This window comes from Tamandua tetradactyla, chromosome 9, assembly GCF_023851605.1.
Source record: "Tamandua tetradactyla isolate mTamTet1 chromosome 9, mTamTet1.pri, whole genome shotgun sequence".
In the NCBI taxonomy this organism is placed as follows: domain Eukaryota; kingdom Metazoa; phylum Chordata; class Mammalia; order Pilosa; family Myrmecophagidae; genus Tamandua; species Tamandua tetradactyla.
Window position 1 is genome coordinate 14988179 of NC_135335.1, and position 18001 is coordinate 15006179.

The 18001-nt window shown below is 37.0% G+C and overlaps 1 protein-coding gene and 1 pseudogene across 1 annotated transcript; both read right to left on the reverse strand.

The window, feature by feature from the left end:
- Positions 1 to 455: 455 nt before the first annotated feature.
- On the reverse strand, positions 456 to 8308 carry LOC143645896 (high affinity immunoglobulin epsilon receptor subunit beta-like). Its single transcript, XM_077115006.1, has 7 exons — positions 7967 to 8308; positions 6849 to 6963; positions 6174 to 6308; positions 4069 to 4125; positions 3360 to 3515; positions 2967 to 3065; positions 456 to 751 (listed from the first exon to the last, which is right to left on the reverse strand). Exons 1-7 carry the CDS (start codon positions 8026 to 8028, stop codon positions 653 to 655), a joined length of 723 nt encoding a protein of 240 aa, XP_076971121.1. The 5' UTR covers positions 8029 to 8308; the 3' UTR covers positions 456 to 652.
- Positions 8309 to 12128: 3820 nt separating this feature from the next.
- LOC143645532 (kinetochore-associated protein NSL1 homolog pseudogene) lies at positions 12129 to 12947 on the reverse strand (annotated as a pseudogene).
- Between the last annotated feature and the right edge of the window lie 5054 nt (positions 12948 to 18001).

Consider the following 18001-nt stretch of genomic DNA (forward strand, 5'->3'; position numbering starts at 1 on the left):
ATGTCACAATCTCTTTTTTTCTTTCCTAGTCTACCTCTGACATGACCTGGTGGAGTACCCTCCCGAATTTCACCCATCCACTGCTTAAATACATAGTGCACCCACTATACGTGAAATTCTGGGCTTTGCAGTATGAAGAAGACAAGTGTGGATAAGATCTAACACAATCAACTTTCAGAAAATACTTGTTGAATAGATCCTGCCCGTAAGGGGCTTACGATCTAGTAAGGGGACAAATATCATGCACATATGCTAGGTATCGTGAACTCTAAAAAGCACTAAGGACCAAATTTTATCAATGTGTCAAGGTTTAACCCAACTCTCAACTCGACTTCCCCTGTTATTACCTATTTGCACAGTTAGGCATACAGTAAATGCTTACTTATTACATGTTGACTTCACAGAAAATAAGAGTGTGAGATGTTAACAGTAAATAAGAAAAATAGGAGTCCATAGTAACTAGAAACAGAGGGTGGTATATTTATATAAACAGAAACAACAAAAACCAAATACTGCCATTTGGGGCAATAAAACATTAAGCAAAATTGGCAGTTCATGCAGGGAATAGAACTTTTGATAGTAACCCCTTAAACAAAGAACTTGGCTTTCTGAATCTTTTATTGTGAGTCAGAATGTCCTAGACACCAGATTCTTATTCATCAGTGGGAGGAGAACTTTCCCTTATTTCGTCCAGCTGACTGTAAATCGGAGAATATATGTTTAGTTCTTCATAAAGACGATCTTCTGGAATCTGAGGAGGGAAATATAATTTCAATATCAATCACCAATTATTTGCCATCACCATAAGACTTCTTCCAGGGGCTTGTTTCAGTTTCCCTTTCTGAATCTCATGCATTCTCCCATTATGATCTAACTCCCTTCACTTCCAATAATTCAAGCCAGATAAGCTGGTCAAGTGGACCCAAAAGAAACCATGTCAGTGAATGACCATTTGCTGAGACCAACATGTATCTGTGCGTTGGTATATCTGCCATCAAATCTTCAGAGGAAAGTAATCAAAAAAGGCAGCCATGAATGCTTCAGGAAGTAGAGCGATTGAGAGAGTGTTTCATTTGGCAAATTGGGATAAGTGTATATCGATAAATGTACTGGTTGATTTAAGTCAATGCCATAGTTAATTTTCTTATCCAGGTTCAACTAATCTATTTCAGGAATTATTTTCACATATATCATTGCAATTCAATACACACACACACACAAACATCCTTGAGGAGTGACAGCAATATTTTGTGTCCATGATTCCTTTCACAATTAACAATCTTGTGTTATGGGAAGTAGAGAGATTACTAATCAGCATTTGAGTTACACCACATTGTATTGTTTTCTTTGGTTATGTGTTACTCATATCTTCTGAGGCGCTATGAAAACCTGGTGAACATTCTCAGGGCAGGTTCAATATCACACAGTCAAAATTTCATAGCAAGTTTTTGGACCTTGCATTAGAGAACCTAAATCCCATTCTGTGGCTTCTCAATGTATCATGACTCTTTTGGTCACTCTTACAGTATTTTTGGATGACCCAAACAAGTGTAATTGGCAAGCTGTTTTATTTCCTTGTGGAAAATAGAGTATACATTTCATCCAACCAGCAAAAGCTCCCTTTGGCTGGTGTGATTCTAGGATGGGATGACTCTCTACTCTACAATGGAACTGGGAGCCCCTGAATCACAGAGGTTACTGATTGTTAAAATATTTTCTCTCTTCCATGGTTGTCCTGGCTTTAGGATCTCTTCCCTTTATATAACCCACCTGATAAAAGTTCACTGCTTTTGAAATTTCCTTAATAAAGCAAGTCATTGAGAAACTAGAAGAGGGATAAATTGATAAGCATTCTTTGGAATAAAGTGTCATAACAAAAGGGCATACAGCTTTCCAGAATAAGAAGTTTAATCCTGCTTTGTAAAATTTCTTGTAGTTTTTAACTTCATAATGGCAGTTAACTCTACTGAGCTTCTTTGGATTCCTTTAATCTTCTATCCTTTTTTATTCCTGTGCATTCCTTTGCTTTCTACCTTTTCTCTCATAGTTCCCAAAGTTTGACTTCTACTTCTGGACTCAATTTATTTGCCAATTCTACTTGAAATTCCCTCTCTGTATTTCCCCTGCCTTACCAATTATCATACTATTGTTATTACTGGTTATTTGTTTCCTCTCTTTTCTGAAAACTCTAAGACAACAAGCTTTGAGTCTCTTGTGCTCACTGTTAAGCTCTTAGTGAGGAGTGTGAGAGCAATATTTGTCTTATAGCCTCTTGATGACTATTCAGTGAATGACGAAATGAATGAGGCAGACTCTTTTTCCATTCTCATCAGCAATATCATGCTTACAAAACATGTACTTGTTTTAGAGAAGGAGGAAAGTGAAAAGAAGAAGGCAAAGCAGAGTGATTCTTATTCACTCATCACAGGTGGGATGGATGCAGGATGCAAAAGGAAACCCAGTTTTAGTGGTAGTCTGAATTAGGGAGGAAGAAAACCTAGGACTTAGGAGAGTGAGAAGGTAAAAGCTAAAGGAAATGGGAGAGAAGAAGAACACATATAAGGGAACTAACCTGGGACAGAATACCAGCCCAGATACCTAAGTGTTCCCATTACATGCCACTCCACTTTCCATCTCTCATGCTCAAAACACTTTGAGGCATCTGCACTTTCTAAAGTTATAAAGATCAGATCCTCTCACTTAGGGTTAGGAAAACAGCATCTTTGTAACTTCCAAATTCACAGGTTCCCTTCCTCCCAAATATTTTAAACCACATTTTATACCCATGAGAAGCATAAATTTCATATGATTTAAAGTATTACAGTTGGAAACCGAAATACAGAAACTTGAAGAAACAACCTTCTGGAAGAAATGTTCTAAAAGATCCAGCCAGATCATATTTTTAAAAGATAAAACTCGAATTCCTTCGCCTGACTTTCAGGCTGTAGCATGATACCCCTACTTACTTTAATTCTTTTGAGTATTTCTCCAACTCCATAGACTGTGAGTACCACAGCACTGCAAAACCCCAAAATGGTGAGAAACAGGATCATTGCCACAAATTCCTGTTGAGAAATAACACAGTGAAACAGAATTAAAGTCAACAGGTAGATGCCTCAAGGGGTCCCCACTTCCATTACAGCTCTTTATGATCAGTTCCTATAAAGTGGCACACATTCGGGAAAACCAGGAAAAGTTTACTGAGGACAACTTTGCTGGACATGGTCTGGGGAATAGGAGTCAGGGGCCAATCAGTGACCCTAGAGTGTGCATGAGTGTGTTCAAGGAAAAAAATATATATATGCCTCCTTATTCAGATTAAGACCCAAGCTCTTAGCCTTCCCACATGACATACGTACTATGGAAAAAGAAACCAAAATGCAAAATTCATTCAGGGGACCATGTCCCTGGCACTGGTAGGCAGACACGGAGTTCTTTAGGTTGATGACCAGGATGACAATTCCTGTTGCCGCTACTATGCTGCTGACCATGTTGGCTGCTAGGCTCCCTCGTGCCTAAAAGGAAAAAACACACAGCTGGGCCAGCAACCTGCCAGGGCATTCAATAAGCCTATCCATATTTCAGGGCTGGGATGTATACAGCAAGCTCTGTGCTGGTTCAAAGTGTAAGTTCAAAAGGGAAATCTTGAAAATGTACCCACTGTTTGATAAGCCTCTGTTCCTTTCCTGCTAAGGCTGCATTCGGGGAAAATCCCACTGACACATGTGGGCTTATGTCAGTTAGTCTTCTCCATTAGAAAGGAATCATTCATCCGATCAGGTCAATATACCACAAAGAGGAGGCAGGTATGGGACCTTTTTTTTTATTTAACAAATGCCAATGTAATGGTACTTTCCCATTTTTTAAATGACTATATTCGATTTCTGATTTTAATGATTTCATCCAATTTAGTTGCAAAAAGACTGCTAACACAAAAAAGATTGGAAAAAAAACACGTGTTCATATTCACCAATAATATAACATATGAAGACATGTCTCCACTGAGATGCCCAATATGCACTGCTTCTTACCCTCCCAATGATGAGCAAAGACAGAATTGCAACTCACCAGATAGGTTGTATTTTTATTTTCCGATATAATTGACAAAAATCCAGAAATAGCAAACTGTTCAAAAGGGAGGGGGAAAAATACGACAGTGAGTTTTTGCTCTTTTCTGAATCCCCTTCACCCCACCCTTCAAATATTAGGAAGACTTTTGTGCCCTCTAAAACTACCCATTATTCTTCCCAGTAAGCCCAGTATTTTCATATTCCTGTTTCCTACAGAGTGCTTCTCAAGATTAAATGTGCACGTGAATCACCTGGGAATCTTTTTAAAATGTAGACTACTATTCAGCAGGTCTTAGGCGAGTGTGAGAGCTTCATTTTTATCAGGCTCCAGGGTACACTGACATTGCCAATCCTTGAGGCACCATTGGAGCAGCAAGTTCTGGCAATACCTAGTGCATGCCTCTGTTATGACACTGCTTTTACTTTATATTTTATTCTAATTATTTCTTTGTAACTACATCCTCTGCTTTAGATGGTCATATCCTTTGGGCAAGAAACATGGTTTGAGCACATGTATCTCTAGAGTCTGCTATATATCATATAGATATACAATGACTATGAAACTGTACATGGTAAAAGGTTTAGTGAAAAGATACATCAAAACACAAACTCAGAACAATCGCTCAAGACTCCGCGTGTGTGTTGGGTTGATAGGCCCCTATAAAGCTATGATGGACTGAATTGGGCATTCAAGTTTGGACATGTTCTAGGCCTTGGTTCTGATTCTGTTCGATATGGGCCTCTTGGAAATAAGGTCTCCCAGGGTTGGGTTTTAATCCAGATTACTGGAGTCTCTTATAAGCAGAATGGAAAGTCATAAAGATAGAGATGATGGGTAGTAGCCAGGAACTAGAAGACAACAGAACCAGAAAGAGAAAGGAGAAGATGAGATGCTGCCATGGAACGAAAAAGAAAAAAAGACAAGGATTGCTGGCAGTCAGCCCTAGAATGCCAAAGAGTTCTGGGAGAAAGCATCTTCTTCCTGATGCCTCAATTTTAGATTTCTCTGAGCTCAAAACTGTGAGCCAATAAATTCCCATTGTTTACACCATTGGATGGTATTTATTTTAGCAACTAGGAAATTCTAAGCTAAATGTTGGGAATAAAGAGCCAGTAGAGAGAAAGTTCAAATAAAATATGGCAGAAGTTCAAGGAAATTCCTGAGCAGTGATCTAAGTATTAAGTATTTCGTGGGATGCCAACCCAATAGATATTTCTTAGAATTAAAGTCTATCCTTGTGAATGATACACAACAAATATTGATACACAAACAACATGGACTAATCACAAAATAAGTATGTTGAGTGATGGGAGCCAAAGAGAAAAGATGACATATTATACAATTCCATCCATAGAAAAATCTAGAAAATTCAAAAAAATCTGAAGTGGCAGAAAACAAATTAGTGATTGCTGAGGGATGGAAAGATTCAGAGTAGAGGGAGGAAGGTGTTACATAGAGGCATGAGGAAACTTTTGGGTGTGGGATCAATATGGTAATTATGGTGGTGATGGTTTCACAGGTGTGTACATATGTAAAACTTAGCATGTTGAACACCTTAAAAATGTGCAAATCTTAATAACTTTACATACTTGCAATCTCATTCAGCCATCTTACTTTCCAATCAGCACACCGATTAAAAGACATACCATAAAAGAGCACCTAAGAGTTTCTAGGACACAGATGGTTAACAAATGTCTTTTGACCTGGTTCTCTATGCCTCAGTTATCTTTTTCCTCTCCCTTCACTAAGATAAGTTTATCGACAAATAGTATTAGGAACACTATACTAGAATTCGATTCTGAAATTTTAGGTCCAATTTCTGTTAACTAAATGTCCTTTGAGTAATTCATTCAGCATTTATTAATCTTAGATTTCTTCTCTGAAAAGAATGTGCTAACAGCTTTAATTCACAGTAAGCAATAGGAAGACTCTTTTTCTTGGTGTTGTTAATAAGAAAATATATGAAAAAGAATTTTATAAACTGTAAATGTCTATATATAAACATGATCTTCATACTGGGGATAGAACTGTTGGTTTACATCTGTGTAAGAGAAAAGCTATATTCAATATTGTTTAGAAATAATTCATAGATATATACTCACAAATAATGCCCCCCAGAATGGGTAGCCTGCTTTAAATGATGAAAAAAAGGGTGATTCTTTGTCCGAAATATTAATCCCAGAGCAGACAAATGTTCCAAAACAGAGGCATATCAAACCAACCAGAATTTGTGTTACCTATAGAAAAACACAAAGGCTTTGTGGAATAAGAAGATATACTCTTGAAAATTGTACCTTACAGTTGAAGCCAAATGTGAGAAATTATTTTGGTATCTTAAGCAGTCCTTAGAAAGAATGTAAATATGAGATTTTTCCAGTATCCCAGGCCTCTGTAAGATTAGATATTGGCATTACTTAATGCATGACTGATCAATACATTTCTCATGTGCCTTTATATCTTAGTCTAATGGTAGACATCAATAATTCTCTCCATTTAATTGAAGACAGATTCTGAACCCTTCACAGTAAGATATGACATGCATCCCCCAGCAACTGATCAGGGTTGAGAAGTCCTATTTGTCATTTTTGTCCTAGTAATCTAAAGGCCTCATGAGGAAATGCTTCTCTTCCCAACAGATTCCAGTTAGCATCTACCACTTTTCTTTAGAGAACCCTTCACTACGTCTTGAAACCAAGAGGGAAAATTTGTTGATGCAATCAGATATTCTTTCCTAGAGCCAGCCCTACTGCAGTCAAGGTTGGAGGAGCCTCACTCACCCCCAGAAATTCCAGCTCCTTCTTCAAGAACGTCAGCCATGTCTTCTGGGGTGGGGACAGTGCAGCCTTCTCCTGTGCAGTGTCACCATGGGGAGCTATTTCCGAGAGCTCAATACTTTGAAATAGAACAGAAATTCATTCATAAGAAACTTTTCGAACTGTTGTGTAGAGTCCTAGACTGATGGAAGGGGGAGTTTTGTTTGTTTTCAAATGAATCCTGAAATTAAAATCTTCATTGTAATGACTAAGAAACTGAGACTCAGCAGGTCCAAGAAATTGGCCAAGTTACCTATTCGGTGATAAGTTGGGGCAAAACAGAACAAAAAACACACCAAGTCTTCTGATTCTCGAACCAGGGTTATTAGCAAGTTAAATCCTATCAATCTACACTGATGAGCAAAAATGAAAACATTTTTGCCTATGAATTTCACAGATCTTTTTAGCATAGAAATGCATTTGAATATATGTTTTCAAGGACACACCCAATTTTATATGCATGAAAGACAGTAAAGGGATGGCTCTGAAAGGTTGACTCTCTAGTCCTATTGTTACTAACTAGGAATAGTGTCCCTTCCAAAACCTTGGAATAGACTTAATTTTACAAACATATTCAATCCCACAGTTTTTCCCAAAAGCTGTCTTCAGTCTCTGAAACTTGTAAAAGAAAATTCTCAACACATGTTCTTTGTCTTGGGTATTTAAAGGAAAATTAAATTTTGCACATCTCCCAGCCTTCACTCCAAGAACATGTTCCTTCTGAACAATTGGGAAGGAACTCAAACAGTTGAGGTTTCCAAGGACTGACCAGGGAAGAGACCAAGGTCACTTTGTAAAGCACACATCAGACCCAGAGGTGAGAGATATGAGTATGGTCTCCTCTGCTTCATACTCAAAATAGGAGCCTCTACACCTAGAAAAATCTAAGTTGTTCCCAGTTCACAAGCTGAGTAAAACCTTCCTCCTCAGCAGCCAGAGAGAACTTTCACTTCATGGGGAAATTACAGCAAATAGCTTTCTTCTACCCAATATATCAATTAAGCCTGATGGGTCTGGCTCTGAGTCCATGAATTGGCATCTCCCCAGCATTAGAATAGGGGAAAAAAATGACTTGTACTTACCTGGAAGGGTCTTGTGGGTTTGGAAGAGCTAGGTCTGTTCTGATTACATTTTCTGTGTCCATTTTCCATTAACTAGACTACTCCGTGGTGCAGAATGCTGTTATTTCAGGACTAGGTGGGCGTCCCTCTCACAGAGTGCTCTAGATGGGTAGTTAAGATGAAATGACTCATGATACTGATGATTATCTCCACACATGAGCCATTTGTCAATCAGCAAGTTTCCTAGCTGATTAAGATCAGTAGGGTTTCTCTTGTTAGAAATAAAGAGCAAAACGGAATAAGCCACAGAATAGGTTCAAATCTAAAACAATGAATTTGTGACTCCTGGACCACAATTCTGCCTAAGACCAGCAGAATTCACAGATCCTAAAATTGACACATTTTGGTGGGGGGTTGAGGAAGTGAAAGAACAGCAGAACATAAAGAGATGTGGTTATTGTCTGAAACTTTCTCTACTTGTGTCCCAGACCAGCTGTTTCTGCACCAGAAGTTCTCCAATCGGTACCTTGCAAAATCCATCTTGCCTGGGTTGGGTGTGGTCGGCTTCCCACGTAGACTCAAGAGTGAAGCTCTGTTCACATGTATGAGCCCATGTCTGTCTTTCTGAATCTCTAGTTCTGTCTCTAATATTAATGTCTATTGTATTTCTCTCTCTCCTTCTCTTTTGGACACTTTTTACATGGCTCTCTCTGCCAGATGATCTCTGAAATTGGACCAGGCAGGGTTTTAACTGCTGTGACTCTTCCCTGACAGAATGTGAAAGCTGAGAAGTTTTCACACAGGGCGGGCCATGGTGGCTCAGCAGGCAGAGCTCTCGCCTGCCGTGCCGGAGACCCGGGTTTGTTTCCTAGTGTCTGCCCATGCAAAAAATAAAAATAAATAAAAAACAAAAAGAGAAGTTTTCACACAGATTCCATGTTTTGCTGAGACATTAAACTGTGCTGCTGGACTATTGGAGGAAGGATTCAAAATTCCTTTATGATAGCAAGGATGGGACAATGAAAATACCCAGGAGTGTGAACTCAATGGAAAATCTGATGAGCAAATCTGAACAGCATTGGACTGAGCAGCATGCCTAAATTAGGGTTAGGAGCAAACCAATGTGGACATTCCAATAGCTTAACTAGCTAGAGCATAGCATAAAAGACTACATATGAGAGTACATAGAAGGTTTTGTCCTCTAGTATTTCAGTTTAATTATAGATATGACTTTGAATGGCTCTTCAATAACCTCATAATACTACATATTCTACCTCTCGTCACTTGTTTTGTCTCTGGGAAGTGATAAAATTTCTCCTAGTTCTCTAGGAAACAAAAATGTTTGCTTTAATATAGCACACTTTTCATAATAAGCATTTGTTAACCCAGATACCAGCTTCCCATTGCATCATCAGGAACTGCAGATCTAACCAATAGGCTGTTGGAATTTAAAAAATGAACTTCATTGACTTATTAATTCATCCATTCCAGGTGTTGTTCTCATCTTTAAGCATACAAGGAAGCATGCTATGGTTCAGTCCTGTTGAGCTCACACACAATCTAGCAGAGTAAGCAAAGTTAAAGAACATAGTGTTACCCAATATGTCATAGGCTGCTGGAATACACGGAAGACATAACAATTCCACCTGAAAAGGGGTATGTGGAGTTCAGGGAAGGAATTCCCAGAGAGGATAACATTTGAGCCAGGATTTAACATGATAGCCCCATGAGGTTTTGCTTGCTTGTCACTCCCTCAGTGACATCACCCCAGAGCTACTGAACAACAACAAAAAAAGCCCTGAATTACAGGAACATACAGGAAATATTTGGGAATTGAACATGAGATTTGGAAAGGAAACAGATTGAGGCTGGACTTTGGAGTTTGGATATGATGCCATTTTGTAATCATTTGCAACAGACGCTCATGAAAAATGCAAATCACAAATTGATATGTACCTATAACCTCCAAATTGCTTCATATCCTGATTTTAACAGCACCTTCTTCCTATGTGATTCTGAAATCTTTAGAATCGACTGTACCCACATTTTGGCTCCCTCCAGCCATGCTCTTTGATCTTTCACAATAGTGAATACTGAAATATGTGACAGAATAATGTTTTTTTTGGGGGGGGGTGTGGGGGAAAACTTATCAAGATGAATTTTAACCATACCTCTGCCTGAAAGGAAGAGATAATAGAACCAACATTTCTCACCCACTGCGTGTATTTCCTCCTTCTGGCAGTGCCTTCGTAAATGCTTTTCACCCATTCTCCATCTTTTCTTGCTTCTTCTTTGATAAGCAAGTCTGTTTCTCTCAGTTACACACTAGATGAATTTTCTCAAACACCAAAGAAATTAGCTTTCAGATCCAATCTAAGCAGCAAGTTCTCTCACACTGAATGTTCATTTGACATAATATAAAAATGCACAAGTTTGCATTTTTTCACTTTTTAAATTTATTATGAAAACTTCCAAACAAATAAAAAGTAGAAGTAAATCCATCACTCAGATTCAACATCATCAAGATTTTTGCCACATTTGTTTAAACATCCCTTTTCCTTTTCCTTTGCTGAAGTATTTTACATGAGGTTATTAAACTTTATGTATTTTAACATCATGTTATGAAACTTTATGTATCTCAGAATATGTTTCTCTCTTTTAAAAGAAGAGCCATTTTATTACATAATCACAATGCCATTATCTTATATGATCTAATAAAATTAATCATAGTTGTTTTGTTTGGGGCTTTTGAGGTAAAATAAATTTTATGGAATTTTGAAACTATAAAAAAGTTGACACTTCATTAGAATAGCAATATTCTATAATCTCAAAACAATTTGGAAGTGAAATTTAGTATGTTCTGAAATGCAGAGTGCTGACCTACCAACTAACTAAAACTGAGCTCAAGAATGCCTAAAAACAACTCTTAAAAATGCATAATATCAAGATTTCAGTCTTTGTACATTATTTTAATAAAAAACACATTGCAATGTACAAATATACAGATCTCAAATGTAACATAAAAATACAATGCAATAAAGTAGATTTATAAGTTTTCTTCATTGAGACAGACCTGTCAAATTTAAACATTTGTGATTAAGATATAGTGAGCAAGAGATGTACAGATTTTACACCCTCATGATTAGTAAATTCCTTTGAAAATGGATGAAGGCATTAAATAATCAAGAGGAAAAACAATTGGCAAATTAGATGATCCTATGTTTCATAATGTAAGTGACACAATAAGAGCTATTAGGAAATTGTAGTTAAATGTTAGAGGCATAGCTTTCTCAGACTTCTTCAAATAATTATATACTTGACATATAAACATCCTTAAGTGAAAAATAGTTTTTTTATGATTACATGTATATTTATTCTACATTGACAATTTGCCCATGTATTAATCTGATATATATATTTCTGAACTGAAATTATCTATACAAAATGATGAATACTGAAAAGAAACTGTAAGTCCCAAGTCAAATTATGTTTAGAAGTTAAAAGGTTTTAGAAAGCAAAAGTGTAGGCAGGAAATATTGACTGCATGTCAGTTTTTATTTGTTAAGGTAACTCTTGCACAAGCAATATTATGCTTTAAGTCTGCCAGAAACAAAACAAAAATAAAAACAAATTAACCTATAAATCCAAATTAGCTGAACTTAGAGTAACAAGGTCAAGGCCAGTCTTGTCATCTGCACATTAATTTGATAAATCAAACTGAACCTAAAAAGACCAAAAAAACACCCAATAAAGCAAAAAACTGCACCTGCAGCTATGCAGAACTAATTATTACCTTTCAGCAATTAAATAAAGACAACTGTTGCACAGTCAGTTCTTTTTTTGAATAGAAAGATGTATATCAGCAAAACCCAACAATATATACTATTTATGAAATTTCATAAAAACTGCAAGGCAGTCAAGAGGGGATGGCATTTAAGGATAGTAAAAGTTTGCACACTTAATGCTCATTTATGGTCTTTGTGCTGATAGTAAAAAAAATATGCTTTTCATCTACTACGTATGAAATAGTAACAAAACAGTACATCATATCTTAGCCCAGAGCTACTATATTTTGCAAATGAATCTCTAAAGAATTATTTGTTGTTTTAAATGAAGTCCCTTCTAGGCATTAGACTGTAATCTATTGATAGCAACTATTTCCAACTCCCAACATAAAAAGAGCCTAACATATCAAGATTAATTTCTTTGTTCACAATGGATACCGTTTTCTTTGGGGGCAATCTTTGGTTCTCTTTCTTTTCAATACTGTGACAGTGGTTTTCCTGGCAGTAGTCTCTGTTGGTGTGGTCTCTGGGTTATAAAGTTTTCTGGTTTAAATATCCAGCTTCCTATAATAAATGGAAAAGACTTCTTTGGCCATCCTCTGGAGCTGGATAATAGGTTGCATCTTTAAAACCTGGGAAATTCTGTTTGCTTGTTCAATGAACACAAACTTCCCTGCTTTATTGATCTTCTTAGCTTTGTTTCCCTCTGCATTTCAAATTTTCCATTTGAGAGGTTAGATCAGGGTCAAATTTTAGGTCCAATGGATATACAACAGGTTGGTACTGCTTCTGAATTTCTCGTTTTGCTTGCATGCTTTTGATTCAAGGCTCTTTCTGGGATGCTGCTTATGTTTCATGGCTGCCTCTATGATTTCATCAAACTGATCTTCAAGTATTTTGATGTGATGCCAGAACCCATAAAACAGTTATCTGAAGCCTCCTGCCATGGCTCCTTAATGTTGACATTCTTAGGCACAGCTGATTCACTGCGCATCTCGCAGCGCGGGTTCTTGAATACCCTCTGGTAAGGTGCCCCCGAGCCCTTGCAGAAAGCAGCCGCACAGCTCAAGCATTTCCATCACAGCCGGCTAGGAGGTGCAGCGTACCCTGAAGTCCAAGGTCAGCTCGTCTGTACCCTCCACAATCTCCTCGTTGCGAGGAGGTGCGAGGAGTGGTTGCGAAGCGCCCACCCTTTTTCCAGTTTGAATTGTGGGCATGGAGTCTGGAAGCCACAAGTTTGCATTTTACAAGTTAACAGTTGCAACATCTTCTTAGACAGTAGTTTCTAATATTCTCAAAGGGATCACAGCTTCTGTGACTCTCTCTCTTTCCCTTTCTCATATCTTTCCGAATTTTTCTCTTTATCCTTTTTGCTGTTAAATTCTATTACGACTATTTAGGGATGGCTGTGCTTGTATGGATATCTGTGTATAAAATTAGGTCTTTGAATTTGAAGACCCTTGTGCAATTTTTGAGCTGATGTGATGTATCTATATTGCTTTTGGAAATCTTGTTTCCTCCATTCTCTCTATTCTCCTCATATGAAAAACCTTTTTAATGCGACATTTCCAAATTTACCTTCCTTGGTTCTTTATTATGTTATGTAACTTGCTTCTGTTTATCTACTTAAACCTTTTTGATATGTTCCTGGTGATTACCAAAATGTAATATTCCTAAGTATCTCTTTAGCTCTGCCCTTGCCATTTTAAAGCATCTCAATGCTTTAATTATTTTATTATTTTTCTATCAGCATCCATTTCCCTGTCTTAGAAGAAGAGGAGGGCAGTGTGTAGAAAAATTTCTGTTGGGGATTTAATCTGGGCCACTGGCACCCAATACATATATTACATCATGAATCTCAGATATTAATGTTTATTAATTCAGTATTTTATTTATTTATTTATTTTGCACGGGTAGGCACCAGGAGATGAACTTGGGTCTCCAGCACGGCAGGCGAGAACTCTGCCTGCGGAGCCACTGTGGCCCGCCCAACGTCTATTAATTTATAATGAAATATATCGCAGCTAACTGGCCTTTCAGATGTCCATGGCCCGTATAACTTGTCTGTTTTTGGTCTTTCAGGGAATCCTCAGTGATTCTGGTCCCATGCAGGTTGCCTTCCTTTTCCAGTACAGTTGCAAGGCACAGCAGAACCCCAGAAAAGCCATGTTTTAATCCTAATCAATCTTGTGAGAACAACAGTTTCTTCTAATCCCTATTCCAAGTATAGGGTGGAAACATGATTAGGTTAGCTCCACGGAGATATGACTGGATCAGTTGTGGGCCTTAAACTTGATTAGATGGAGCTGTGTCTCTACCCATCCGGTGGGTCTTGATTAGTTTACTGGAATCCTGCCAAAGAGGAGATATTTCGGAGAGAGTTCCTTTCTCGAGAATGAGGAGACGGCCACAGAACCATGACAGAAGGATGAGAGACCTTTGGAGAGGAAGAAAAATGCCTCCCCGGGAGCTTCATGAAGCAAGAAACCTGGGAAGAAAGCCAGCAGATGCTGCCGTGATTGCCACGTGCCCTTCCAGCTGAGAGAGAAACCCTGAACATCGTCCGCCTTCTTGAATGAAGGTTATCTTTCCTTGGATGCCTTAGATTGGACATTTCTATAGACTTGTCTTAATTTGAACAATTTCACAGCCTTAGAACTGTAAACTTGCAACTTAGTAAGTTCCCCTTTTTAAAAGCCGCTCTGTTTCTGGTACATTGCATTCCAGCAGCTAGCAAACTAGAACTTCTGCTTTGCCCAGGAAGGTGGTTAGGGTATGCACAGGAGGGATTTGCAGAAAAATCTGTATTCATTCTCTCTACTTGAAACACAGACGCACTCCGGTTCCCGAACACTTTTTATTTGCCTATTCATTTTTGCTCATTTCTTTGCTCATTTTGTCTATTCCGTCTTTTAATCTAAACTTAATTGAGGGGCCAAAATTGAGATGCTTTCCCCCAACGGGGTTTGCATTTGCTTTGTCCAAGGACCAGAGAGTTTTTCCAAACTAAGACCACTTTTTTTCTTGTTTCCTATTCTATTTTATTCTGTTCTATTCTATTCTATTCTATTCCATCCCATTCCATTCACCACAGTTTCCCCTGTCACATAGTATAAATTTGAACCTCAAACATATATTGTGAGCAGAACCATGGTTAAAATTTCTCAGTGGGGATTATTATTTTAATAGCATCCTTATATTCTCCAACTGAGTATTTAGGGAAGACAACAGATATCCTTGTAGAGCCCATTTGCCAACAAATTGATTTTTCCTAGATTGCCCTTTAATCTAAATGTAGCAGTTTAAAGGTACTATATTTATTCAAGTATCTTAGGTTTAGCCCCTTTCATTTGGCACAAGCCTCAGGCCTATTCTATTTTACTACATATATTAATTCATCTCTAAATCTCGTAGTTATCAGTCATGATTTGCCACTATACCAGGTTCAGCTTTTCCTTCGGAATATTATCCTGATTTCGGATGTTGTTTGTTTGCTTGCTTTTTTTGTTTTGTTGCATTTTATTATAATCTTGGGAATTATTTTCACTTTCTTTTGAATTAATAATGCATTGAGCTCAAGTTTGCATTGTAATTGAGAACTGGGAACAGGAACCCTTTACTTATTTCCCTATTGGGAGTTCTAACTCTTTTTAGAGATATGATTTTGTACATTAACTATTGCTATGTAACTGGATGGAGCACCACCTACTCCAAATAATTTCAGTTCCTTCCTTAGAAGCTTCACTGATTGGACTGGTAAAGAAAGAGAAAGAGGTTTAGATTCTTCTGGCAGTCTTGGTTGATCATTTTCTTGAGAGGAAGAAACTACCTCTGACATCATGCTTTCTGTTATTTGTTGGATGTAGGCAAGTCTGGAATAGATATGTGGTCACTGAACAGTTTGTTAAGATTGCTCATGGCATACAACTCTCTCCTATACTACAAATCTGCGGAGACAGAAGCTTCAAGCAGCTTTCACCCTTAAAATCAGAGCTTAAACAACTTGAATATATGGAAGAAGTAAATTCCAAGAGAGTTCTTTAGAAGCTGAAAAGAAAAACAAAAGATGATAAAATTTAGATATTTTCCAACCACTTCACAAATCAGCAATTTATTTGTTTGTTTGTTTTAGATACTCTCTTCTATTAAGGACTTACAGGACTTACTGCCCTGCAGTAAATGGGAAGGTGCTTTGATGTCTCGCTACACAGGAGCGTGATGTTCCTCAATGCATCAATTTCCAGGTGCTACCCTGAAGATGGTAATCATCATGTTTGCTTATGATGGGCTTATACTGGATATAAATCTTAGATCTAATATGGCCCAATCAGAAAGTGACTCAACCAAGGAAGAAGAACTATTTCCAGACAGAGAGGGTAGATATCCATGAAAACATAATATTCACTCTCCCAAGAATTTTCACTGCAATCACAATAGAGAATTTCTGCAAAGAAGTTTAAGAATTTTGCAGAAGAGTAAACATAAGGAACATAAGTCTTTCACTATAATGAAGCTCCTTCAGGCAGGATCCAATACTTGGCACACTCTTTCACCTGCCTGGCTTAATTCTCAACTGGTTTCTCCAAATCTTGAATTCTCTTTGGTCCACTGAGGAAATGTTCCTACATACATGCCACTTGGTAACACACTCCTGTTGCTAAAACAGCATGAATCAGCTCATGTTTCTTGTGACTAAATGAAATTTAATGGAAGAGAAAATTCAATGGTTTCCCAGTTGCCTGTTGAGAACCTGTACACATTTTCACCAATCTCTTCAAATTTAGAAGAATCTCTTCTTCTAAATCATCTCTACATTTTAGTCAGCCTGAACTGATATTTACAAGCATGTACTTCACAATATTCACTTATTGATTGTTTACTATAAACTTTAATTCTGCCCACTCGTGAATGATCAAATTATCTTACAACTTCTCAATGACTACCTGAATCTCCAAAACTCCAGTGTCTACTCTATATCTGGGAATGCAAAATTTAAATATCATCTGATATAGCTAATCCTTATGTATGGCATTATTATAATAAGAGATGCAATAATGCATCTAAGCTTAACTTACCTTTAAAATATGGATACAGAAATCCTTATTTACAAATGAAGCTAGGGATTTTGTAAACAAAAGAAAAAATGTATTGGGTATAGCATCATGAAAAGTGATAGATTCCTAAGATAAAAACACATAGGACATATTACTTTGTTAGTCCCAATTTCTTTCTTTTTAATTGGCAACTTGTAACACTTCTGAGAATCAAATGAGATGTAAAAATTTAGGTAAAAATATTTCGTTATGAATGAAAGATAACTAAAAATCTAAAAAAATTGAGATTGCATTACAATCTTGGAATTATAACACAGCAATGTCCTGTGCTTGAGGTATAAATAGACGATCGGTGCTCATTTTATATGGCATTACTTGAAAACGCATTATCAAATTGATTTTATTATTGGATTTGTGGATCCCACATGGATTTAACATTTTTATATTTTATGTTTTTGTAAACTTGAAATATAAAATTTAATAAAGTCTATTTTATTTGTAGACTAGATAAGCTAAAAATACCACACCCCTTATCACTTAAGGATGGGGCTGACTATGTCAAATCAAGATGTAAATAATTGCCCAAGATAGGAATTTCAAAAGTAACTTGAGTATGAATCAATAATATTTAAGAGGGGAGAAAATGAAGGATTTCTCAAAAAATATTAGAATATTTATTTTAAAAATTTTCAGGTGACAACTGCTTTTATATTCAGAAGCTCTCTAGCAATGTCTTTGCATTTTTAAACTCTTATTCTAGTTAGTCTAATTTGGAAGAGTTGAAAAATGAACACTCTCAACACAGTCTAAAATATCAATCTCAGGTAAGGACTTTTCCATTACAGTCTAAAAATAGAACCTATAAGTACAAAAATTAATCCATATAACAGAAAGATGAGTGTAATGCTCCTGGGTTTAAGCTACAGGTACAATTCAGTTATATTTATTCAAGTTGGCAGGTGATACTCCATTTGTTTTTCTAGTTATCCTTAGAAAAATTGCCCATGATGAAACAGTCTTGCCTACTTAAAGTCATTTAAGGTAAAATTTTGGTTAGGCCATTAAAAATTCTGACATTCTGATTTCCAAGTTTTTTTAAATCTCAGTTGATAGTAGTATATGATTCTAAGACTGAAGAATCTGCCAGACTGTAATTATATATCAAAGAAATCACCTACAGAATGACAGAGTAAGAAAATTTAAAAATCCTCTCTTCC